Source organism: Cetorhinus maximus, chromosome 19 (assembly GCF_964194155.1).
Source record: "Cetorhinus maximus chromosome 19, sCetMax3.hap1.1, whole genome shotgun sequence".
NCBI classification, from domain to species: Eukaryota; Metazoa; Chordata; class Chondrichthyes; order Lamniformes; family Cetorhinidae; genus Cetorhinus; species Cetorhinus maximus.
The window spans coordinates 10,885,832-10,911,059 of record NC_135897.1 but is presented as its reverse complement, the minus strand read 5'-3'; the positions used below and the strand labels follow the sequence as shown (position 1 = coordinate 10,911,059).

The following is a 25,228-nucleotide window of genomic DNA, read 5'->3' as shown; positions in this document are numbered from 1 at the left end:
CTCTTTTTTGAATAGAGCCATGCGATCTTTTATATCTGTATGGGAGTCTGCTGAAAGTGTAGCACTCCCTCAGTGCCAACCTGCATTGTGTGCAGAAGTCCCTGGAGTGAGGTTTGAACCAATAGCCTTCAGGCTCACGAAACAAGAGAGCTACCACTGAGGCACGATGTGATTTGAATTCACTTCCACTGGTTTATTAGACTAGTCCCCTGGATTACCTGTCCAGGAGCAAAACCACTAAACTACCATACCCTTGTTAACATACTCATGATGACCTGACAGTTGCAGTTGTGCACAGTCTGTTAGCAAATTAAACCCATCCTCAGGTGAAGCCCCCTTTAGCTGTTAACACCTCACTCTTTGGCCAGAAATCAATTCTGTTACTAAAGTTCAGCTTTCAAGAATAAAGGTAGTTGAATGAGTTGGCAGATTAAAATTAAGGTAAAACTGATTTAAATCTAATTGAATTCTTTTACTTTGTCAGAGATGTGGGCATCGCAGGCTGGGCCAGCCTTTATTGCCCATCCCTAACTGCTCTTGAGAAGGTGGTGGTGAGCTGCCTTCTTGAACCGCTGCAGTCCATGTGGTGTAGGTACACCCACAGTGCTGTTAGGGAGGGAGTTCCAGGATTTTCACCCAGGGACAGTGAAGGAACGGCGATATATTTCCAAGTCAGGATGGTGAGTGACTTGGAGGGGAACTTCCAGGTGGTGGTGTTCCCATCTATCTGCTGCCCTTGTCCTTCTAGATGGTAATGGTTGTGGGTCTGGAAGGTGCTGTCTATTACTGTTACTGTTATATAGTTACTGTTGTGCATCTTGTAGATGGTGCACACACTGCTGCTACTGTGCATCGGTGATGAGGGAGTGAATGTTTGTGGATGGGGTGTCAGTCTGCTTTGTCCTGGATGATGTCGAGCTTCTTGAGTGTTGTTGAAGCTGTGCTCATCCAAACACATGTTTAATTAAATGCACTAACCCCCACTGTGGAAAGTTTTGGTATTAAAATGTAAAATTTACAACTTTGTAGCTCTTTATAAAACCGAACAAACTGACAGGCTCAGGTGAAAGCAAAATACTGCGGATGCTGGAAATCTGAAATAAAATCAGAAAATGCTGGAAAATCTCAGTCGGTCTGGCAGCATCTGTGGAGAGAGAAACAGAGTTAACGTTTCGAGTCTGTGTGTCTTCTACAGAACCTGAGTCTGGTGGTTGGAGGGTGGAGGGGGGTGTGCGGTGGCGGGGTGGAGGTGCTGGGGTCAGTGCATTTAATTAAAGCTGTGTCTGTTGGTTTCCACATCAATTCTCAATACTGGGACTGGGACATGGTGAGACTTAACCAAGGTCAGAATCTGCACAGCTGCCAGGCCTGCTAAGTTTCTCCACCATTTTCTGTTTTTATTTAGGCTCAGATGTAGCCAATTTTAAAGGACACAATCCCCACCATTTATAACGGGCGTGTTGACATTAGCACAACATCCCCACTTTATGAGGTAAAGTATATTTTTAAAACAGGAAAGTGCCACTTCAAGATGGCCCTCCTTATTTTTATTATTATCAGTTGCACCCAGAGTCTCATCACTGAGGCACAAGCGCTTGACCGGGGACAGAATTTTATGTCGCGTGGGCGGGTGCATGCCCGACCCAGCTGGCCGCGAAATCCGGTCTGTTCATTGGCCAGTCAGCGAGAAATCGCGGTCAGGGGGCCCGTTTACTGTCCACTCCCAGGCCCGGCGGAGGAGGGAAGAATTCAGGCCCAGATGTGAATGCTAGTCGAAGTTATTTGAGGACCCAACTTTGCCTGAAATCAGCAGATCTTTTTAAACAGGTAAATCAGGGTAAGAACTTACTGGCGTCCCCGAAACAATTAGCAAGTTTAATACATTATAAGCAGTGCCTTTGTAATGAACTCCTATGGTGATGGTAAATTATCAATGCCATTTGCCCCAATGGCTGCCAGTGATAAGTGAGGAATGTGCCAATTCACTGTGGCAGGAGGTGTTTGACTCAAATACATAAAGGAGCTGGAAAATAAGCATGTTTAACCCTTTGCATACTGCAGTAAACAATTATCCATGAAACTTAACACATTACACAATCATTGCATTGAAGCTCACGTGTTGGGGAATTCTGTGCATTAAGTTATTCACAGTTCAGTTTATAGCTTCAATTCTATTGAAACAGCCATTGAAGCACTTCAGGAATAGTTATCATAGTATCATAAGGTTTAAATTAGTTGTGGAGTAGGACACGGAGAAATCTAAAATTAAAATACTGAACTGGAGGAGGACTAATTTCAGTAAACTGAGGAGGAATCTGGCCCAGGTAAACTGGGATCAAAAACTGGCAGGCAGAAATATAACAGTACGCAGCATTTAAAGAGGAGAAAATTAAGGTATAGCCTAGGTCCATTCACACGAGAGGGTGGAGTGGGGTGAGGGGAATTAGTAGGCAACCAAATCCAGAGCTCCCCAATAGAGTGAGCTTACAAGGGGATGTATGACAGATGTCAGGTTGATCGCACAAGGGAGATTCAAGTTAAATATAAAAAATACAGAGGAAAGGTAAATCAGGAAATAAGAGGGGCAAAGAGACAGCACAAGATTAGATTGGTGGCTAAGATAACAGGGAATCCAAAGATCTTCTGTTGACAGATTAACAGTGAAAGGGTTGCCAGTGGAGTGCTAAGACTCATTAGGTACCATAATGGAGGTCTATCAATGGAGGCAGAAGGCTTGGTTGAGGTACTAAATGAGTTCAATGTATCAGTGTCTACCAAGGAAGAGGAATTTTCTAGAGCTATGGTAACAACAAGGATACCAAAAACTGGGTGAGATAAAGAGGAGGTAAAAGAAAGACTAGCAGCAGCTTAAGTGGATAAATCACTCTGTGCAGATGGGATGCATCCCGGAATGCTGAGGGAAGTAAGGGTGGAAATTGCGGAGGATATGGCCATAATCTTCCAATCCTCCTCAGATACACGGGAGGTGCCAGAGGACTGGAGAATTGTTGCAGCCTTGTTCAAACAAAGTGAAGAAGGATAAAGCTGGCAGTTACAGGCCAGTTAGTTTAATGTCAGTGATAGGGGAGCTTTTAGAAACAAAAATCCAGGGCAAAACGAACAGCCACTTGGACAATCACAGACTGATAAAATAAAAGGCAGCACAGATTGTTAAGGAGGAATTGTGTTTGATTAATTTGAGCTTTTCGTTGAGGTTATAGGGAGGATGGATAGGGGCAGTGCAGTTGATGTTATGGATCTGGGCTTTCAAAAAGGTGTTTGATAAAGTAACGCATATCAAACTTGTTGGCAAAATTGAAATCCATGGGATAAAAGAGGCAATGGCAGCATGGATACAAAAGAGGCTAAGGATAGGAGCAAAGTTATCAGTTTGATTGAGTAATTACTGACCAATGTGTTACTGTATTTAGTGGTGTATTGAAATTGTGTTGCAGTTAGAGTGTCGCACCCTGGAAATAGGGATGACCATTCAGTGAAATCAACCATTAAGTGGGGATTAAAATTTGAGATGATATAACATGAGTGGCTAATAACACATACGGGATTCTGAGCTTTATAAATAGGGGCATAGAGTACAAAAGCAGAGAGCTATTCTGATGAGGGGTCACAACCTGAGGCATTGACTCTGTTTCTTTCTCCCCGGATGCTGCCAGATATGTTGAGTGTTTCTAGCATTTTCTGGCTTTGTTTCAGATTTCCAACATCTGCAGTGTTTGCCTTTGTCTTGTGTAAAACATTAGTTTGGTCTCAACTGGAATATGGTGTCCAGTCATGCGCACCACACTATAGGAAGGATGTGAAGGCATTAGAGAGGGTCCAGAAAAGTTTCACAAGAACAGTTCCAGGGATGAGGAACTTCAGTTATGCAGATAGGTTGGAGAAGCTGGGATTGTTCTCCTAGGGGAAGAGAAGGTTGAGAGGAGATTTGATAGAGATATTCAAAATCATGAGGGGTCTGGAAGGAGGAGATAACGAGAAACTGTTCGCACTGGTGGAAGGGCTGAGAGTCAGAGGGCGCAGCTAATTGGCAAAAGAAGCTATAGCGACATGAGGACAATCTTTTCTCGACATGGGTGATTAGGATCTGGAATGCGGTGCCTGAGAGCGTGGTGGAGGCAGATTCAATCCTGACATTGAAAAGGGAATTGGATCATTAGGAAAGAACTGCAGGGCTACAGGGAAAAGACTGGGAAGTGGCACTACGTGAATTACTTCTGCAGCAAGTCAGCACAGACGTGATGGGCTGGATGGCCTCCTTCTGTGTTATAGTCATTCTAGGGTAAAAAACAGTTGCGGTGAATGGCTGTTTTTTTCACACTGGGATGGGGTGGGGGTGGGGGCGGGGTTGGTTGGGTGGTGGCGATCGAGTGGTTTCCCAGAAAGGGAATAGGAACAGAGAATGGGAGACAGTGATGTAGTGGTAATGTCACTGGACTCGTAATCCAGAGGCCCGGGCTAATACTCTGGGGGCACGGGTTCAAACCCACCACAGTAGCTGGGTGGAATTTAAATTCAATTAATAAATTTGGAATATAAAGCTGCTCTCAGTGATGGTGATCATGATCATCAACTATCATTGATTGTTGTTAAAAACCCATCTAGTTCCCTTTAGGGAGGGAAATCTAACATCTTTACCTGGTCTGGCCTACATGTGACTCCAGACCCACAGCAGTGTGGTTGGCTCTTAATTGCACTCTCAATGGCCTAGCAAGCCACTCAGTTCAAGGGCAATTAGGGATGGGCACCAAATGCTGGCCTTGCCAGTGATGCGCACATCACATTAAAGAATAAAGAAAAACAAGGAGGGTAATGGAAACAGTTAGGGATGAAGACTACCATCACAGTGAAATCATTACGTGACTAGAAGACAGTGTTCAAAAGAATTATTATCTATTTGTGTCAACAGATAGATTCACAGAACAATTCACGTAGGTGCACTGAATCTGAAGGATGCACTTACCATCTCCCTCAATCACATGGTTACAGTGATAACAAACATCTCCAAACAGCTGCAGAAACAAAACAGACAACGGATGAAAATCTTAGAAACTAATACGACTCTGGGGACAGTTCACTATTAAAAGCATCGGCTCAATCAGCAATACAGTATTCCGGTGAGTAACTTTACTGAATAACAGTGAAACATTATACCATTACACTGAGTAACATTATACTGAGTAACATTACTGTGAGTAATATTACAGAGAGTAACATTACACTGACTAACATTACAGAGAGTAACAGTACACTGAGTAACAATACACCGAGTAACTGTCAGTAATATTACAGTGAGTAGTATTACACTGAGTAACACTACACTAAGTAACATTACACTAAGTAACATTACACTAAGTAACATTACACTAAGTAACATTACACTAAGTAATATTACAGTAATATTACACTGAGTAACATTACGCTGGGTAACATTACACTGGGTAACATTACACTGGGTAACATTACACTGGGTAACATTACTGTGAGTAATATTACACTGAGTAATATTACACTGAGTAACATTATACTGAGTAACATTTCTGTAATATTACAGTAAGTAATATTGCACTGAGTAACATTACACTGAGTAACATAACTGTGAGTAATATTAGAGTAACATTACACTGAGTAACATTACACTCAGTAACATTACTGTGAATATTAGTGAGTAATATTACACTAAGTAACATTACAGTAACATTACAGCGAGTAATATTAGTGAGTAAGTAATATTACACTGAGTAAGATTACACTGAATGACATTACAGTAACATTACAGTGAGTAATATGAATAACATATGAATAACAATGTCAGTATCAGGGGAATGTGAACATGATCAAAATCTAAGAAAACAAACTTAATACATTTCATTTCAACTTAACATTTCAACTTGACCCCGAAATCTTGGAATATTTCAGGCATTCTTGCCCTGTCTCATATATCGGGTGTGCATGGGACAGGGCTGAGAAACTCCACTTTTCACTTCAAATGTGATGAACAAGCTAAAATTCTAACTTATGTAGGAAACTGTCGTGATAATGTAGTTAATGGTTTCTGTCTGTTTTAACAGACCTCCTTTTGCTAAGGATACAATCTTCAGTTTTGGAACTCTTCAACTCGTTGTTATACTTTGAACCACTTGCGTGTTTCTGCACTGGGAAATATAATGGGACTTTAGAGAATTACAAATTTACAATCACTGGACAATATCCTACTTTCAGTTGGTGAGAATTGAGATCCAAATCATTTTCTTTTCAATTCCGCCAAGTTTCTTGACATTTGGTCAAAGCCAGCATCTGTGTGTTGTTGTGTTGAAGCTGGGTTACATCCGCCTTTCACAGAATGAAACACTTCACATCCACAGGCAGTGTCTTTTTAATTTTTTGCTTCTAGTGTCAGATCTTTGGCTTTGTTGGAATATTTACTGAGGAACAACTGTTTTTTGTAGTGGCTAATGAATAAACAAGCAAGCATATGAAAACATCAGACAGGCCGGTCCATCTCTGCAGTTGTGATGCCTTATGTATCACATCGCCAGACTCCTTCCTCTCCAGGTAGTCTCCTGATCTCTATATTATGTTTTGTATTGAATTTTAATCTTCAGGATTTAATTTGCATGGTTATTTATCACCTACATTTTAGACCCTCTGTGGGATGATCCACACGTTTTGTTACCAGATGTCCTATGCCTTTTATAAGGTCGCAGAAAGAAAGACTTGCATTTATATAGCACTTTTCATGAACACTGGACAGTTCAAAGTGCCTTACATCCAACAAAGTACTTAATGAAGCATAGTCCTGGTTGTCAAGTAGGAATTGCGGCAGTGACTTTACACTCAGCAAACATCCACAAACAGCAAAATGATAACGATTGAGAGATAAATATTGGCTACAGGGTGGAGTCAGGTTTACCCTCATAGGGCTCAGCTTTAACTCATTCAGTGTCCCTCTGAGACAGAGCACTCAAGGAGAGAGAGTTACCCCTGAGAGTAACTGGGAATAACCCCTGCCACTGCTATAAAATCACCAAGCCTGGCAAACACTTGTTTCCTACAACAGAATCGATTGGATACAGACTACTACTCAAGCACTCAATGAGAGTGAACACTTAACCAGCAGGTTTTCCATTTAAGAACAGGGGATAATTAAACACAATTACAATAAGCAGCACGATCTAGGTGGTTCCTGAATAACACTGTGTATAAAGTAAGACTGGAACAGAAAGCTGATTTGGATAAGGGAGAACAGCTTTCAGTTAAAGATAATGTTAGAGACTTTTGGAATGTAATATTTCAGAGATGGTGGTTCTGGGAATAAAATAACAATACTAATAGGGAACAGCTTACTTAGTGACAAATTCTGAACTGTTCAGATGCCAGGATGCAGGGGCCATTCTCAAGATTGTAATCAGGGGGAGAAAAACAGATATTTAGAGAGGAGAGCTGGGATTATTGAACATTGATAAGTCCTGGCTGTCCAACAATATCTGTTAGGAGCTCCAAGGCTGTAGTGTTTCTTAAGGGAATGACTTTATTGAACTGAATGTAAGATGGCTGCCTGCAGATAGCGTCCCCCATGGCAGAGGACATGTAGTAATGTTGCACTTCAAATACAAACAATATCAGTCCAATCAGACCTGAATCCTGGTGTTGAGACAGGCTGGGGAGGAGTGGGGAAACTGTTGTGTTAAAGGTAATTAACATCCTTTGTCTTGCAACAAGACTTCCCTCTGGAATCTGTATGACATATAACAGATAAAGTGGGCTCCGGCAGAATAGACTCATTGAGGCCTTGCAGAGCAGGGAGGCCACTCAACCCATTGAAGCCAAATATATCACCATCTGAAGTGGAGGAGCTGGTGATGTGAAGAAATAGAAGAACTAGCTACCGAGTGGACAATATGCATGATTTTTAAAAAAATATCCAAGAAATATTCAGCAAAATAAACAAAAATATGAATGATCCTTTGAACCAAACTACTACTGATTGGTGCTTTAATGGGAGATTAAAATTGAACCTGGGAAGGTGACTGGGGTCTAAGGTAGAAGCAAGAAAATGACATCACCAAACAGGATCTAAACCCCCTTGATCACAGGTGAATGTTTGGAGGACCTGAATCAAAGATCTGGGATAAGATGTTTGAGTGCACCCAACAGAGAAGGAGCAGTCTAAGTAAGGAAATCAGGCTAAATGAAGTAATTGATAATGGACAAGTTCAATTCTTCAACAAAGCTGCACCCCCATGGTTCTGCACTAATGGACTAAGTGCTCAAGCCCTGAAGTGGGGCTTGAACCCACAACCTTCTGGCTGAGAGGCAAGAATACTATCAACCAGGCCAAGAACAGGCATCATCAATCACCAATGGTAACGGTCAATAATAGCTGTTATCAATCAATAAAATTCAATACAGTCCGAAACAATCAGTAAAACTCAATAACAGTCAACAGCAGTATCAGTAATAGTCAACAGGAGTCAACCCTAGGCAGTAACCCAATAATAGTATCAGTAGCAATTAATAATCCACATAGTAACAATCAGCAAATATGGATGATATCAGTCAATAGAATGCATCAGATTGAGTAGCTGCATAGCACATGACATTCAGAGATATCTAGCTACAGTCAACAAGGATACCAGATCAATGACATTAACAGGACCACAAACCAATATTACACTCATACTAACAGCTGGTAACACAGCTAACCTGGCAATGCTGTGCATCAATGAATGCCCTGTCAGTAATACAAGGTTCAAAATATTACAAAGTGATATTATCATCACTAAATTGTAGTAATCAGGTACGAAAATAATCGGAAAGGCTTATGGATGTTAGCCTTTATAGAGACGGCTAGAATTTAAAGGAGAGGATGTTTTCCATCAATTATATAAAGCTCTGGCTAGACCACATCTGGCGTGATGTAGACAGTTCTGGGCACCGCACCTTGCAATGGATATATTGGTCTTGGAAGGACTGCAGTGCAGATTGACCAGAACGTTACCAGGACTCCAAAGATTAGATTATGTGGAGAGATTACATAAAACAGTCCTGTATTCTCTGGAATATAAAAGATGAAGGGGTAATTGGGTTTAGAGTTTTGAAATGATTTGATAGGATAGATGGAGAGAAACGGTTTCTGCTGACAGGAGTATAGGACTAGGTACTTAACTTTAAAGTCCAAGTCAAAACACTCAGAAGAGACGTCATGAAACGTTTCTTTACGCAAAGAGTGGAGCACTCTCTGCCAAAAAGCAGGCGACGCTAGTTTAGTTAATAATTTCCAGCCTGAGATTGATGGATTTTTGCCAGACCTGGGGGTGTAAAGGGATATGGAGCCAAGGTGGGTGGATGGAGTTAAGTTTCAGATCAGCAATGATTACATTCAATGGCTGAACAGGCTCGAAGGGCTGAATGGCCTATGATCCTGTAACACATGCAACATTCATGATACTGCACAATATAACTTGCTAGTAATAACAGTAATACAGTTAGTACCAGAACCACCCTTCAGTAACAGTCTGTAGAAGATTCAATAACAATCCTACAGCACAATTTTAAACAAGTGAAAGATAGTATGTATATGTCCAGTAAGTACCTGGTTGTAATGTTTCTCACAATAGGCCAGTCCTTTCCGCTCAAAGTGATGATGTCCCAGAAATGGCTTCTCACATTTTGCACAAACAAAATGCTGCAGGAGACGGAACAGAAACAAAGTCATTAAAATAAGGCAGGATTTTATATACAGTCATTCTCAGGATGTGAGTGTTACTGGTTAGGCCAGCATTTATTGCCCATCTCTAGTTGCCCTTGGGAGGGTGGCGGTGAGCTGCCTTCTTGAACCGCTGCAGTCCACGTGGTGTAGGTACACCCACAGTGCTGTTAGGGAGGGAGTTCCAGGATTTTGAACCAGCGACAGGGAAGGAACGGCGATATATTTCCAAGTCAGGATGGTGGGTGAAGTGAAGGTGATGGTATTCCCTAATACCTACTGACCTTGTCCTTCTCACCGGTGGGAGATATGCCTTGGATTGCAACAGGGAAGGTGGGGGCACTCAGGCAGTGATGTCTACTGTAACCTGACCATCCCGAATGGGATTTCCCTTTTCCTTCTCATGCAAGACCAGTGCTCTTTCCCAGCCTGCCACATGGCAGGTATCAAAGAGTTGGAGCGGATTTTCCTTGCTTCCATGCCAGTTACTACCCTTCCATGTGGAAGGTGCAGGAAGGGGCAGTAATGGCTCAGCAATCTCTCATTGGAAGGAGGGGCCCTGGAACTGGTTCGATTGGCCTTAGAGTTTCCTCCTATAGTCCAGACGAGGTCTTCCTCCCCACAGCATGAGGAACGTGCACTGAGCATAGCTCCAGATCAAGTAAAATACTCCCAATTAAGGAGCTGCAGCACTTTAAGGACTGCAGAAATGCTTCTGCACTGTGGCAGTAACCTGATGAGCAGCATTACTGCTACTAAGCTCACCGTACAAATGTAATTAGACCTCCAAAAGGAGACGTGTTAGTAGCAGCTTCTTGTGTGTCACCTTGATGCTAACCCCCTGGTGAATGGACCATCCAGCCCTTGGTATCCCTATCCCTCCTCTTCAGTATCTCGAATAAATAGACCAGGAATTTCCTTGGACCTGGGCCTGATCCTTCTTCCTTGCCAAACATTCATTGGGAGTGCGTCATATGTGGCCATGTGTGTCCACAAGTATGGAATGAACAGACATGGGGAGGGGGCTGTTCACACAGAGGAATCCTGCATGGACTATCCCATGATGGGCTAAGTGGCTTTTACTTACTCCAGACCTTAAGTTTGTCAGGCCCTTCTTCACACTTGTCTTAGTGCTTGACACACTTGCCTCTTCCGAAACTGTGCAAAGTTCAGGGAGGCAACAGGCATCAAGATATTTTTCAGAGTCCCTTTCGTAAACTTTCCTTTTATTAAGCGTTGGTTCATTATTGATCATGGAAGACTCCCAGTGTGATTAACACAATGGCTAAAAGCATCTAGCAATTGCAATTGGTGCACACTGCTTACATAGACATGAACTACTTCAACAATTTACATCTGTATAGTACCTGCAACATCGTAAAATGTCCCATGGGGCATCACAGGAGTGTTATTAGACTAAATCGAGCCCATATCAGAGATTGGACGAATGACTAAAAGTTTGGTTGGAAAGGTTGGTTTTAAGAAAGGCTTTAAGAGAGGTTTAGGGAGGGAATTCCAGAGTCTAGGGCCTAGGCAGCTACCAATGTTGGAGCAGTTAAAGTCAGGGATGCTTAAGAGGTCAGGATCAGAGGATTGTAAGCCAGGTGGGGATTATAGAGATAGCGAGAGGCAAAGCCTGGAGGGATTTGAAAACAAAGCTATAAATTTTCAGATTGAGGCATTGCCGGATGGAGAGCCAGGACAGGTAAGTGAGCAAAGGGCTGATGGGTGATTGGGACTTGGTACAGCTGAGAATAGCAGGCAGCAGGGATTTGGATGAGCTCAAGCTTATGGAAGGTGAGAAATGGGAGGGCAGCCAGGCGTGCGGTGCAATAGTTGAGACTAGAAGAAACAAAGGTGTGGATGAGCATTTCAGCAGCAGAGACAACTAATGTTACAGAGGTGGTAGTAGGTGGTCTTAGTAATGGTGCAGAAATGCAGTTAGAAACTCATCTGAGAGACAAATAGAACAGTCTGGTTCAGCCTGAGGCAGCAATCAAGGAGAGTGATGGAGTCACTCACCAGGCCTATTCTCTGGTGATTCCCTTTTACAATTTTTTTTTCCATTATTTATTCAGCCAGCATTTGTTGCCCATCTCTAATTGCCCTTAAACTGAGTGTCTCACCAGGCCATATATTTCAGAGGGCAGTTAAGAGTCCATTGCTGGAGGGTCTGGAGTCATATGTAGGCCAGAAGACTCCCCTCCCTAAAGGGCATTAGTGAACCAGATGGGATTTTCCTCCTATCAATTGATGATAATTATCATGCTCACCATTACTGAGACTAGATTTGTATTTGAGTCTAGATTTATTAACTGAATTCTACTTCTACCAGTCATGGTGGGATTTGAGCCCATGTCCCCAGATGGGTCTCTGGATTACCAGCCCAGTGACATTGCCACTATGCCACTGTCTCCCTTAAATTGTGCTCAGGTGCATTCCTGGAGTTCACTGACACTATTTGATATGGAGTACCCACCTCAACATGCCACTGTTTCCCCAAAGCATTCACCACTCGCCCTTCAATAGGTCGACGACACGCTCCGCAGATTGGGATGCCCATTTTGTCATGGCAGGGGAGACAGTAGAGTTCCCCTTTCAGCTCTCGAGCCTCAGCTGTCAGCTCCTTCCTGAAAATTGTCAGACATAGGCTCAGTGACATCTCAAACAGCTTCAAACTTTTTATATATATATATATAATTTTAAAAATAATATATATATATCATCCATTCAGAAATTATGGCATAAAAGGAAGCCACATGGCCAATTAAGCAACTTGTGACTCAATACTGCTAGCTCAACAATAAAACACACAGGAGAGTTTGGAATTGAAGGGATTGGGTAGTGCAGACCAAAAGTTGAGTCAGAAAATGGACACTATTGGTAATTGTACTTAAAATCGGGATTCATGGAAACAGTCAGTGCAGTCCCGCACAAACAGGGAACAGGCCATTTCATCAACTTAATCATTGTGGATACTGATTGTAATTAATAATTAACGGGGGGTCATATCTGACCCACAGTGGGGAATTTGCAGCCAGTGGTATTCTGTTGTATCTGCTGCCCTTGCCCTTCTAGATGGTAGAGGTTGCAGGTTTGGAAGGTGTTGCTGAAGAAGCTTTGGTGAATTGCTGCAGTGCATCTTGTAGATGGTGCACACTGCTGCTACTGTGGGCTGGTGGCGGAGGGACTGAAGGTTGAAGATGGTGGATAGGACGTGGATCAAGCAGGCTGCTTTGTCCTGGATGGTGTCGAGCTTCTTGGAGCTGCACTCATCCAGGCAAGTGGAGAGATGGGGGGACGGGCTTTGGGGAGTCAGGAGGTGAGTTACTCACTGTAGAATTCCCAGCCTTTGACCTGCTTTTGTAGCCACAGTATTTATATGGCTGGTCCAGTTCAGTTTCTGGTCAATGGTAACTCCCAGGATGTTGATTGAGGGGGATTCAGTGATGGTAATGTCATTGAATGTCAAGGGAAGATGGTTAGATTCTCTCTTGTTGGATTTGGTCATTGCCTGGCGGCACCTGATCCACAATGTGTATAAAGAGTAACAATTGGTGTGTATTCTAAATGGTCCACAGTCAATAGATACTGTTACATAGTAATTGAGTTGTTATTCCTACTCACCCACAGTGGGTACAGTTGAAATGATCAGCGTGATAAGCATCACTCTTGTACATTAGTGGCAGCTCATCAATGATGAGGTGGCATTTCTGACAGATATACTGGCCAAGGCGCTTTGCCTTCTCTCGGTTGTGACAGGGTCTGCAGAGATGCCTGTGGGCAAAAGAATATATCAGGCTGTTGAACTATTCGAAAGACAAAACATGTATTCCTGTGTTTCACGCACACCAAGTTAACAACTAAACACTAATGCATGTCTGTGCACAGACACACCTAATCTCTATAAATGTATAACGCAAGATTTAAATATAAGCATACATTCAACCCTCTTTGCCTGAAATATATTAGTGAACGAGCACTTCATGTATTTGTGCAGCATTCCTTTTGTCAAATTAATTACCAAAGGAATGTAATGGAACGGCTGTAAGATTTCATCCATGAATATCCCCAATGGTAATTACTGAACTTTTATGTAAACAGGCATGTATTCCATAAACAAACACAAACACACACACACAGGCCACACACACACACCACACACACACACACACACACCACACACACACACACACACACCACACACACACACACACACACACACACACCACACACACACACACACACACACCACACACACCACACACACACACACACACACACACACACCACACACACACACCACACACCACACACTCTGCTGGCCACAATGGTGGGCTTTCGCGCTGTATCGTCCCAATCCTGCCTCATTAATTGTGCATTCCGGGGAAACAAGGCGTTTCGATGGTGGGCGGGCTCTCATTCACCCACTCAGGAATCTCAGAGGCTGCCCTCTCCCTCCGAGTCTCTTTTGCCTGTGAACCCCTCAACCATGTCCTCTGTCACCACAGAGGGAGCAGTTCGCCGACAGGAGAACAGCCAAAGCAAGCCGGGCCCCCAAGGCCTCAGCTGTCCAGAGGACCCACGCCGAAGGCATCAGAGGCAACAGGGCCAACAATTGCACAGGCTTTCTCCACCCCTGCGCGGATGTCAGGGCAGCACCTAGAAGTCTAAAGCGTTCAAAAGTTAAGAAATTCTGATCACAGTTGGTCACATGGGTGAACACATTTTGTCACTTTACAATTTGGAAATATATTCACTTTCACTGAATAATGTGTAATGTTGCCTTTCAGCTTAATTGACAGGCTTTGCAAGTCCTCCCCGAGCACCCACTCACCCCTCCCCACGCTAGCATTTCAGCTGCACACAGCCAGCCTACAAGTGATTCTGGGGGGAGGAGTGTGTGTGTGGCTGGGCCTTTCGGAGCCTCGTGCCAGCCTCTCCCACACACACGGATCCTTCCTCCATCCCACTCACCCCTCACTGTCCTGAGCATTCTCAATACTGCCGGCTGGGGCTCTCTTTCCGTGTCCATCCGAGCTGACCCTGTATCTCCGCCCACCCACTGACCTCACTCCCATGCAGCACCTGATCCCGCCCACCACGAGGCTCCGCCCACCCACTGACCTCACTCCCTCGCAGCACCTGATCCCGCCCACCACGAGGCTCCGCCCACCCACTGACCACACTCCCATGCAGCACCTGATCCCGCCCACACGAGGCTCCGCCCACCCACTGATCTCACTCCCATGCAGCACCTGATCCCGCCCACACAAGGCTCCGCCCACCCACTGACCTCACTCCCATGCAGCACCTGATCTTATCCACCACGACTCTCATTTCACTATCGATTTGACAAGCATCATCCTGCTACATTTTTTCCTGTACTCCCCATCCATTCCCCTCCTCCAGTCACCCATTTAGCCTTCCCCATCACTGTAGACCCCCCCCCCAGCATCACCTTCCACCTCCCCATTGCCACCTACCAGTCACAACCCTTTTTTTTCGGGGATGTCCAGGTGAACTTGCACATTCCCTGCCTTCCCAAGAATCCCACCCCCCTCCACATTCACCTCCCCGACCTCCTCCTTCCCACCCCCAGGGTCCGTGTCTGCCTCCGAGCTCCGCCAACCACCCTCACCATCTCTTCTACCACTACGATGTACCTTCACCCTCCCATCCTACTGCCTCACTCTGCCCTCAGCCATTCTCACCATTCTCCCCTACCATGCTCATCCTCAGTGTGCTCACCAGACACCCTTACTCCTTCCTCCAGCCTTACTTCTCCCTCTTCCCAACTCCTTCCTCCACCCCTATTTCTTCCTCCACCCTTACTCCTTCCCTCTCCACCCTCCTTCCTCCCCTCTGGACTCCTTCCCTCTCCGCACTCCTTCCTCCCCCAGGACTCCTTCTTTCCCTGGACTCCTTCCTCTCTCTGGACTCCTCCCCCAGACTTCAAACTCATTTCCCCCCCTTTACACATCCCTCCCCAGTTGCCGTATTCTCCCTTGTTACCCCCTCCCCCCCCCATAATCACTCCCCCTTCCCAACCTCACCCCTCCAATGACACTTTTGTTCCCTCCCAACATCATCCCCCAACCAGCACCTTCATTCCCCTCCTTCCAACCTCAGCCACCGACCCCCACCTCCCCCAACGCCTCTTCCCTCTCCCAGTCAATCCTGGACCTTCCTCTCCTACATCTGCCTCTCCCAAACACAGCTGGTCCTTCCTGTCCACCCCTTCGATGATTATCCGTTGTGAGCAGACCCTCAATGGTGACTTTCCAACTTGCGTGAGCTGCTTTGCGGTGGAGCCAAGTCCATGAGAATTCACCCAGCATTCCATGCGTGTTCCGCCAGGGTCCCGTTGCTGTCCGCCTCCAGTATCTCTGCTCCTTGAGTGTCCGTGATGTGAGAAAGGCCATGACAGTAAGTCCTAACTTCTGCACCTCACACTTGTCAAGACATGTTCTGCACTAGCGTGTTTTCCCATCGACATGGGTGGGTGATCCAGCGTGGGGGTGTGAGTCCAGTGAGCTGGCCTTATAATGATATGCAGATGTATTACAATGAGGCTCCGATGTCCGACAGTGGGAAATGTGGCCCGCTGTTGACGGGCAGAGCGGAAGATTGCAAACTGGTTTCACGACGTTGTGAAACCGAATTTTGGCCTTCGCCACCTTGTCTGCTCACACCACCGAACACGCCCGACGCCAGCGGACACGGAAAATTCCACCCCCCCCACCCCTCCCCCCCTCCCCCCCACCCACACACACACACACAGTGCGCACGCACACACACATGCACACACACACACACACACACACACACACACACGTGCACACGCACACACACACACACACACGTGCGCACGCACACACACACGTGCGCACGCACACACACATGCGCACGCACACACATGCGCACGCACGCACACACACGTGTGCACACACACACAAGCGCACGCACACGCGCACACACAAACACACACACGCGCACGCACACACCAACTCACCCAAAGGCATGCACACACATAAACATGCCAATATAGACGCACACACAAACATACACACACCCACATACACACATGCACTCACACGTGCACACCCACCCACCCACACACACATGCGTGGTCAGTGTGCAAAGCCGCAAATTTTTTTTTCCAATCAGTGTCCAGTATACAAGGCTGTTTGTGTCTCTGGATAATTCACTGAAAGATAGGTCCATCCTCATGCCCTTTTCTCCATTTCCTTTACTTATCCACATTTTTATCCATATCCTTTAAAATGTTATTATGGATTCTGCGCCCCTCAGTGTTTCCATGATGTAATAACCCTCTGAATAAAACAAATTCTCCAAACTTCATCATTTATGGAGAGACACACACACTACTAAATTCCTGAATGTAAACACACAAACTCCAGGACATTAATGCATGGTGCCACACACGACTGCACACATTCTCTTCAGTCAATAATCTCCAGCCAACACTTGACATCACCGCTCTGTCATTATTACTGAGCAGAAGCTGATATCAGTTAATATTCAGGGAAAGCTGATTGTGTAGTAACACACGACCTGATATCTTAGACAAAGGCATATAATTTTTAAAAATAGTTCATATGCCTGGACTTTGTGCTGAGACTTAGTTTAAGATCAGACCTTATCCTTTCCCATACATTTTCCTGTATGAAATCTAAAGGGGGATGAATGAAGTCATGTCCCACCCTTTTAAAACAATTCCTATTTCCTTTGGTGAAAAAAAATCATCCTACATCCTTATATCAGCATGTATAATTTACCCACCCAATGTGCAGGACTCCATGACTCACAGTCAGCCTGGGTCTGGTTCAATTTCCTAATTTGCACTCCCAATTTTTGAAAGTCAATTTAATTCCAATGCTCAGAGGCCAATCCACCTCCAATCTACCTGGATTCACCCTACTTCAATAGCAGGGCCATTCCAAACCCTTAATCTGAGGATAAAAGCAAAATACTGCGGATGCTGGAAATCTGAAACAAAAACAAAAATTGCTGGAAAAACTCAGCAGGTCTGACAGCATCTGCGGAGAGGAAGACAGGGTTAACGTTTCGAGTCCATACGACTCTTCAACATAACTAAAGAGAAATAGAAATGTGGTGAAATATAAGCTGTTTAAGGGGGGGTGGGACAGGTGGAGCTGGATCTGAGGAGATGGACACCTAATTTATCGGAACCCATCTGCTTCCAATCTGCAAGGATTCATCGAAAACCCAGTCTGCAGAAATTCTTCCAAACCCCTTAATAAAGTGAGAGAAAACTCCAAGCCCCAGGGTGCAATCTACTCCTATTCAATTAGCGGAGCTCAGTCTGTCCTTAATATTTCCAAAATGTATGGAGCGACTTACCCCCAATCTATAACAATCAATCAACTTTAAATCTTTGCAGATCCATCAATCTCTGATCCATTCCTCTAGTTCCAGTCTGTTAAGGATTGGGCTGCACTAGATCTGCAAATATCAATCTACATGTAACCTGTTGAGCTCAATTCACCCACAATGTGAAGGGTCTCTGTACCATCGATTGGTAGGAATCCATGTACAGAGATCAACCTGCCTGAAATCCATTGGCATTAATCTACTGAATTCAGCCCATACCTTAGAGATCAATGTGCTATGATTGGTATGTACTCCTCTCTTCATTTTTAAAAAATTTTTTACACCGCACTTTAGGAAGTGTGAAGGCATTAGAGAGGGTGCAGAAAAGATTCACGAGGATGGTTCCAGGGATGAGCAACTTCAGTTATGAAGATTGGTTGGAAAAGATAGGACTGTTTTCCTTAGAGAAAAGAAAGTTTAGAGGAGATTTGATAGAGGTTTTCAAAATCATGAGGGGTTCGGACACTTGTTCCCACTCGTGAAAGGATCATGAATGAGAAGGCACAGATTTAAAGTAATTGATAAAAGAAGCAAAAGCAACATGAGGAAAAAATTAGGGTTAGGGTTAGGGTTTGGAATGCTTTGCATGAGAGTATAGTGGCGGCAGGTTCAATTGAAGCATTCGGAAGGGAATTAGATCGTTAACTGAAATGGAAGAATGTGCAGGGTTACAGGGAGAAGGCGGGAGAATAGAACTGGGTGAGTTGCTCATTTGGAGAGCCAGTGTAGACATGATGGGCCAAATGGCCTCCTTCTGTGCTGTAACAATTCTGCGATTCTCTCCGACAGTCTGCATAGATTAGTCTACCACAGGCATTAGAAGTAATCTCTCTTCAGACAATGGGCATGAATCAACCCCAAATGACAGGGATTAATCATCCAACCTACAGTGATCTGATCCCTCCCACCTGCCCTCTGGCTAGTTCTTATTTCCCAAATGCTTTTATCCTTTTCGAAAATAATAAGAGCCAGCTTCCAATCTTAAAGTTCTTTTTTGCTCAAGTCTCTGCTCCCGGTTTCCAGCTCTTTATTCCCCATTCCCCACTCCATGTTCCCCATTCTCCGCTCCCTATTCCCTGTTCCCGTCTCTCCATTCCCTGCTCCCAGTTTCCATTCCCTGGTCTCTTCTCCGATCCCTGCTTCCGTTCTCCATTCTCTGCTCTGCTCACTTGCTCCTTCACCCTCCCACCCTCTCAGCCAGTTCCAGTTTCTTTGCTCAGCTTATATGAAGTTTTTGATGAACTGCCATTATTTACAGAATTCTTCATCTGTGTATAGAATTCTACACAGACCATTTGCTAGAAGTGTTTTTCTAGGACCAGCTGGCAAAAGTGCTTTGTACTATTTACAGTTTTGCAAAATTCCATTTATTTTTGAAATGATTCAGTGCACATCACATTCCCTCAGAATATCTCACTGATACGGCACCCAGCAATAATTTATTTCTGAAGAATTGTGTATAAGGAAGATTCTCTTTATGGTAGTTTTATTCTTTTATCCTTTAACTGGTATCTTTCTTTATGAATCTCAAAGATTTTTTTATAAACTAGCTTGATAAACTGAGGAGCCTGGTTAAAAGAGTTTATCACTGTTTCTATGAAGGCTCTCAACAGCTTTGCCTTGTTTAAATGGAAATAGCTAGGAATATGTGAAACAGAAAGGGATTGTTAGAGACAGTAGAGTCAGTGAATAACAGGATCAGAAGTGTATTTGTGTATGTCCATCTTTGTGTGCAGTGTGAGAGGTCATGTATGCATGGCTGTGTGTGTGAAATGTGTATCTATAAGGGAGTAAGGGTGTGTGTGCCTGTGCATGTGGAGTCCATGCAGAGAAAGGAAGTTAGTGTATGTGTCTGTGTATGCATGTGCATGTATGTGTGTGTGTGTGTGCATGTGTGCATATTTGTGTGTGTGCATCTGCATGTGTGTGTGTGTGTGCGCGTTGTGTGTGTGCATGTATGTGCATCTGCATGTATGTGCATGTGTGCATGCATGTGCATGGGTGTATGTGCATGTGTGTGTGCACATGTGTGTGTGTGCATGTGCATTATGTGTGTGTGCATCTGCATGTGTGTGCAAATGTGCGTGTGCACATGCATGTGCGTATGTGTGTGATTGTGCATGTGCTTGTGTGCATGTGCATTGTGTGTGTGCATGTGGGCATGTGAGCATGCATGTGCGTGGGTGTGTGCGTATTTGTGCATGTGTTTTTTGCATGTGTGTGTGTGCATGTGCATTACGTGTATCCATGTATGTGCATCGGCATGTGCGTGCAAGTGTGAGTGCGCACACACGTGCATATTTGCGTGTGTGCATCTGCATGTGCGTGCATGTGTGCATGCATGTGCGTGAATGTGTGCGTGTGTGTGCATGTGTGTGTGCACGTGTGTGTGTGCATGTACATTATGTGTCTGTGCATGTGTGCGTGCATGTGTGTGGGTGTGTGTGTTTGTGCATGTGTGTCTGCACGTCTGTGTGTGTGCATGTGTGTTACGTATATGCATGTGTGCGCATCGGCATGTGCGTGCAAGTGTGAGTGCGCGCATGCATGTGCGTATTTGTGTGTGCATGTGCGTGTGTACATGTGCATTGTTTGTGCATGTGTGTGTGTGCGCATGTGTGTTTGCATGTGCGTAGATGTGTGCATGTGTGTGCACGTGTGTGTGTGTGTGTGTGTGTGTACATGTGCATTGTGTGTGTGTGCATGTGTGTGCACCTGTATGTGCATGCATGTGTGCATACGCGCACACATGTGCGTATGTGTGCGTGTGTGCATGTGCGATTGTGCATGTGCGTGTGTGCATGTGTGAGTGTGTGCGTTAGAGCATGATCTGGCAACATTTGTTTTAGTTGTAAAATACAATCTATTCTCATTTCGTAGCTCCAAATACACAAGCAGCGCTACATAATGTAAATGAACTTGATAAATGTTTACAGCGTGTGCACTCTTGGGCATTTCTGTCAATCTATAACCGAGTCTAACAACAGGTGCTGGCCATTCCCTTTGTGTGAAAGTCGTTGTTTCTGAATTTGAAACCACTTTGCTTCAAGGAACTGAAAGTCAAACCCTGTGGTGCTGAACTGCTTGAGTCAACAGGCAGGCCAGAGGATGCGGGTTGGAAAACCTCGCAGTCTGTGTGGATTCCAGTCTCTTGGCACTGACTGGGCTGAACTTTCAGCTCGGCGGGCGGGACCTGGGAGAGGCCTCCAACTGCAATCGGCCCACCACTGCGATTTCACGCTGACTGGCCAATTAAGACCCGCCCAGCATGAAGCCCGGCTTCCCAATGGTTGGAAAAGGCTGGGTGGGGGCCTGTCAAGCGCTGGGTCCAATGCCGACCTAGCGGCCGGTTTAAAAATGCCACAGGCGGCGGAGAAGCATACAGTCTGTGTTGCAGAGACGGTGCTTAGGGCCTGGGCAGCGGCTGGAGACGCCAGGCGGGAGGGGAGGTCAGGTGGGCACTTGGCCCCCCCGCTTTTCGGACAAGTGCCTCACAGTCTTCCTGGAGGAGGTGGTTGCCAGGAGGCACACCCTCGCATGAAGGGACAGGAGGAGGAGGCTGCCAAACCTGACGCAGAAAGCCTGGGAGGAGGTGGCAGCCCAGGTCAGCAGCCATGGCTGTGCAGTGCACATAGCTGCAGTGCCACAAGAGGTTCAATGACCTGCTGCGCTCAGGAAGGGTGAGTACCGTGTTGGCGTGGGTCAGTGTGCAGAAGTGTTACAGTGTGGCCACGTCCCCGTGGAGCTCAGGGTGCTAGAGCCTGAGTGCCAACTGTCAATGACGCCGGAGCTGGCCAAGGGGGTGAGTCCTGGCTGCTTGGACTGAGTGCCTTGCGCCTCGAGGGCCACGACTGGGATGTGCCCTGTGAGGTGTTCCTCAGCTGGGGTTGGCCAGGCTGCAATAGCGCTGCAGGTAGAGAGTGGACTAATCAATGCTCCTCTGCCCTTTCAGGAGAAGACAAGCCACAACCAATTGGAGAGGTCGCGGACAGGTTGAGGCCTGCCCAGCCTGCTGCTGCTCACCAGGTTCAAGCAGGACACCCTTAAGCTGGAGAGCTGGTACGCTCCCCGTGTAACTGGGCATGGAGAGGCGGGGGTGCCAGACGAAGGTAAGTGCACACAGGTGAGAGTTTGTGCAACCACTCTAGTGCAGTCTCTTCATTGATGGGAGCCTCAAACCTGGAATCCCCATCGATCGTTGGAAGACAAGGGCACCATGATGCAGATCTCCATTGTCTCACCAGGGTGCCTGGCATGCACAGTGACAGGGTGATGACCTTAACTAATGACATGTCCTTGTTCTCCCTTAGATTTGCCAGCACGCACTCGCTCTCAGGACCCAGGGGTGGGTCCCCTGATGCCATCGGACCGCCAGACATCACTGTCACCTGCGTCACACCCGCTCTCTGAACCAGGCACCAGCACAGATACCACACCTCAGTGGGCATTAGATCATCGGCTACATTGCTAGTGCACATTGGTGAGGGCACTTCACACTCACTTGAGGTGCAGGCAGAGGCAGAGATTGCCCAGGGCGCTGGCAGTCAGAGGACGGCTGGAGACCAGGACTATGCTGGGTCGAAGTCTGATGATGAGCATTTGGAGTCATCCATTAGGTGGCAGATGCTGGATGTCCAGCGAGATGTGTGGGAAGATCTGATGGAGATCCAAGGGGGTATGCGTGCCATGGCCTCCATTGTGGAGCAGTCCATGTAGAGCATAAGCACTGCACTGACCCTCATGGTCGAACACACTGCCTCCTCCATTGAAAGAGTGGCGACTCTCGTGAAGAGGCAGCTCAAGGGACAGAATCAGGGATTCCTGGGGTTGCGCTCAGACCTGCAAGCTGCACACAGGCAATGACCTCAAGTGGTCAGTTTCCGTGTGGGAGATGGATGAGATACCCAGTACCCCAGCTAGGTGCCCGTCCATCAATGGTGAGCAGGGAGGCCCAGAGTGACCTCATGTTGGCATATAAGCTGCTTGTCATCTCTGCGGGCTCCTCTCAGGGCACTCTGGATGAGGGCAGCAGCTCCTCTGCCAGTGACTTTTGGCATCTGATGGAGGCTGCGATGACTGGGGAGATGCCAGCCATGACACTGGCCGCTCCCTCCGAGGCAGGGCCAGCACAGACTCCACTGGTCAGATGACGACCACCAAGGTCTTCAAGGCCAACAAGACAGCAGTGGCTGTCTCCAATGCCACAGCCAGCGAGTTGGAGAGGGGTGGGCACCAAGATGTAGCACTCGCAAGTGTAAGTTTAAGGCACCACAAGCGGGACTGTTCACGGGTGATCTTCTGTTCAGTTATGTTTGGTTTATATGTTTACTGGTGTGGAAATGAACACCACTAATGGTCATGTCAATGTGATTTGAATGTGACCAATAACATTAAATTTGCTTTTGTTGTGATGGCCTGAGTATGCTTCACATTTTATTTTTGGTGCAGGGTACACCAGTGTGTAATGCTGGATGTGAGTGGCTCTGAACTTTATTGCACAGGCACTGTTGGACTTTGGGTTCACACGACAGGGGCATTTCAGACACCCGGGATGGAGGCAACAGCCCTGGCAAGAGGTGGGAGTAGATCTTTGGCAGCCTAGCTGAGGAGCGTTGGATCAAGGCATCCCTGGTGTTCCTGCCTCCCTAAAGGATCCAGAGGTCTGCCTCCAAGCCCTCAGCGTTCTCCTCACCATGCTTCTCTTCTGCCTCAACACTGGACTCATCCTCTGTGGCCTGTAGAGTTGCGTCAAGATCCTCTTCCTCCAGTGGGTCCCCCCTTGCCAGTGCCAGATTGTGGAGAGTGCAACATGCAACCACTATCAGTGACACCCGCTCTGGGGGGTATTGTAGCGCCCTCCCTGGATGGTCCAGGCATCGGAAGCACATCTTCAGAAGGCCTATGGTTCTCTCAATTCCCGCCTTTGTGGAGACATGACCCCTATTATAACGCTGCTCTGTCTCTGGTCTTTGGTGGTCACCGGGATGGAGGCGGCAGCCCTGGGATGAGGTGGGAGTAGATCTTTGGTAGCCTAGCTGAAGGAGCATTGGATCAAGGTGCCCCTGGTGTCCGTGTCTCCCTGCAGGTTACCGAGGTCTGCCTCTACGCCCTCAGCATTCTCCTCACCATGCTCCTCTTCTGATTCACCACTGGACTCATCATCTGTGGCCTGTTATAAGCCACCTTTTTAATGGATAGCCCTTGCCACCCAGCAGCCATCCATCCAGCCGAGCTGGAGCACTGAATAGCCTCAGCACCTGGTACATGTCAGGGGAGCTGCCTAGGTACTTGCACAGACTCTTATGCGTCTTGGAGTGGAATCCCTTCCTGTTGACAAAGGTACCCGGCTGACCTGCTGGCACCTTGATGGCCACATGTGTGCAGTCGATGGCACCCTGGATGTGGGGGAGCCCAGCAATCGCTGGAAACTCTTGGGCTCGCTCAGCCTGGCTGGCCTCACCGATACGGAAATGAATAAATGTCATGACCCGCCTGAACAGGGCTTCTGTCACCAGCTTGACGCAAGTGTGGATAGCTGATTGGGACATTCCATAGATTTCCACTGACCCCTGGAAAGAGCCAGAGGCATAGAAGTTGAGGGCCACTGTGACCTTCAGAGCCATTGGCATGGGGTGTCCACCCACATAGTCAGAGCTGATCCCAGGGCCGACCATATGACAAATGGAGGTCACAGACTCCCTCGAGAGGTGGAGCCGCTGCCTGTAAACCCTGGCAGCAGGATAGTGGTGTCTTCTGCAGACCCTCCTACCTTGGACTTCCTGCTGGCCCTGCGCCCCTTGTGCCTGCGCCTCTCCTCCCACAGGGCACTCCCCTGGAAGCTGCATTGGGACACGTGGCCTCCTCTCCCTTCTGCCCCTCTCTTCCTCCTCAGAGGAGGTGCCCCCAGCGGAGACCACAATCCCCATTCCCAGGGTAACGGAAGGCTGTCTGATACCTGGAAGGGTCCACACGGTCTGAATCCTCCGGGGGCCTGGCAGACAGCGATGAGTCCTCACATGCAGCCTGGAAATGCTAAGAATGAAACACCGAACAGAGATGAAGCTGCCAAGTACCAATAAGCAA

The 25,228-nt window shown here is 46.5% G+C and overlaps 1 protein-coding gene across 4 annotated transcripts in view; it reads right to left on the bottom strand.

The window, feature by feature from the left end:
* The window catches only part of LOC144693640 (LIM and senescent cell antigen-like-containing domain protein 1), a 158,418-nt gene that overhangs the window by 16,704 nt on the left and 116,486 nt on the right, over positions 1-25,228 (bottom strand). For all 4 annotated transcript variants that reach the window (XR_013579580.1, XM_078563485.1, XM_078563483.1 and 1 more), the window contains exons 5-8: positions 13,355-13,504; positions 12,207-12,357; positions 9,614-9,706; positions 4,982-5,030 (exon numbers count right to left, since the gene is read on the bottom strand). Coding sequence is in view for 3 of the 4 variants with exons in the window: in XM_078563485.1 (XP_078419611.1) it covers positions 4,982-5,030; positions 9,614-9,706; positions 12,207-12,357; positions 13,355-13,504 (443 nt within the window). In the remaining variant the exon portion in view is untranslated. The remainder of the gene's footprint in view (positions 1-4,981; positions 5,031-9,613; positions 9,707-12,206; positions 12,358-13,354; positions 13,505-25,228) is intronic.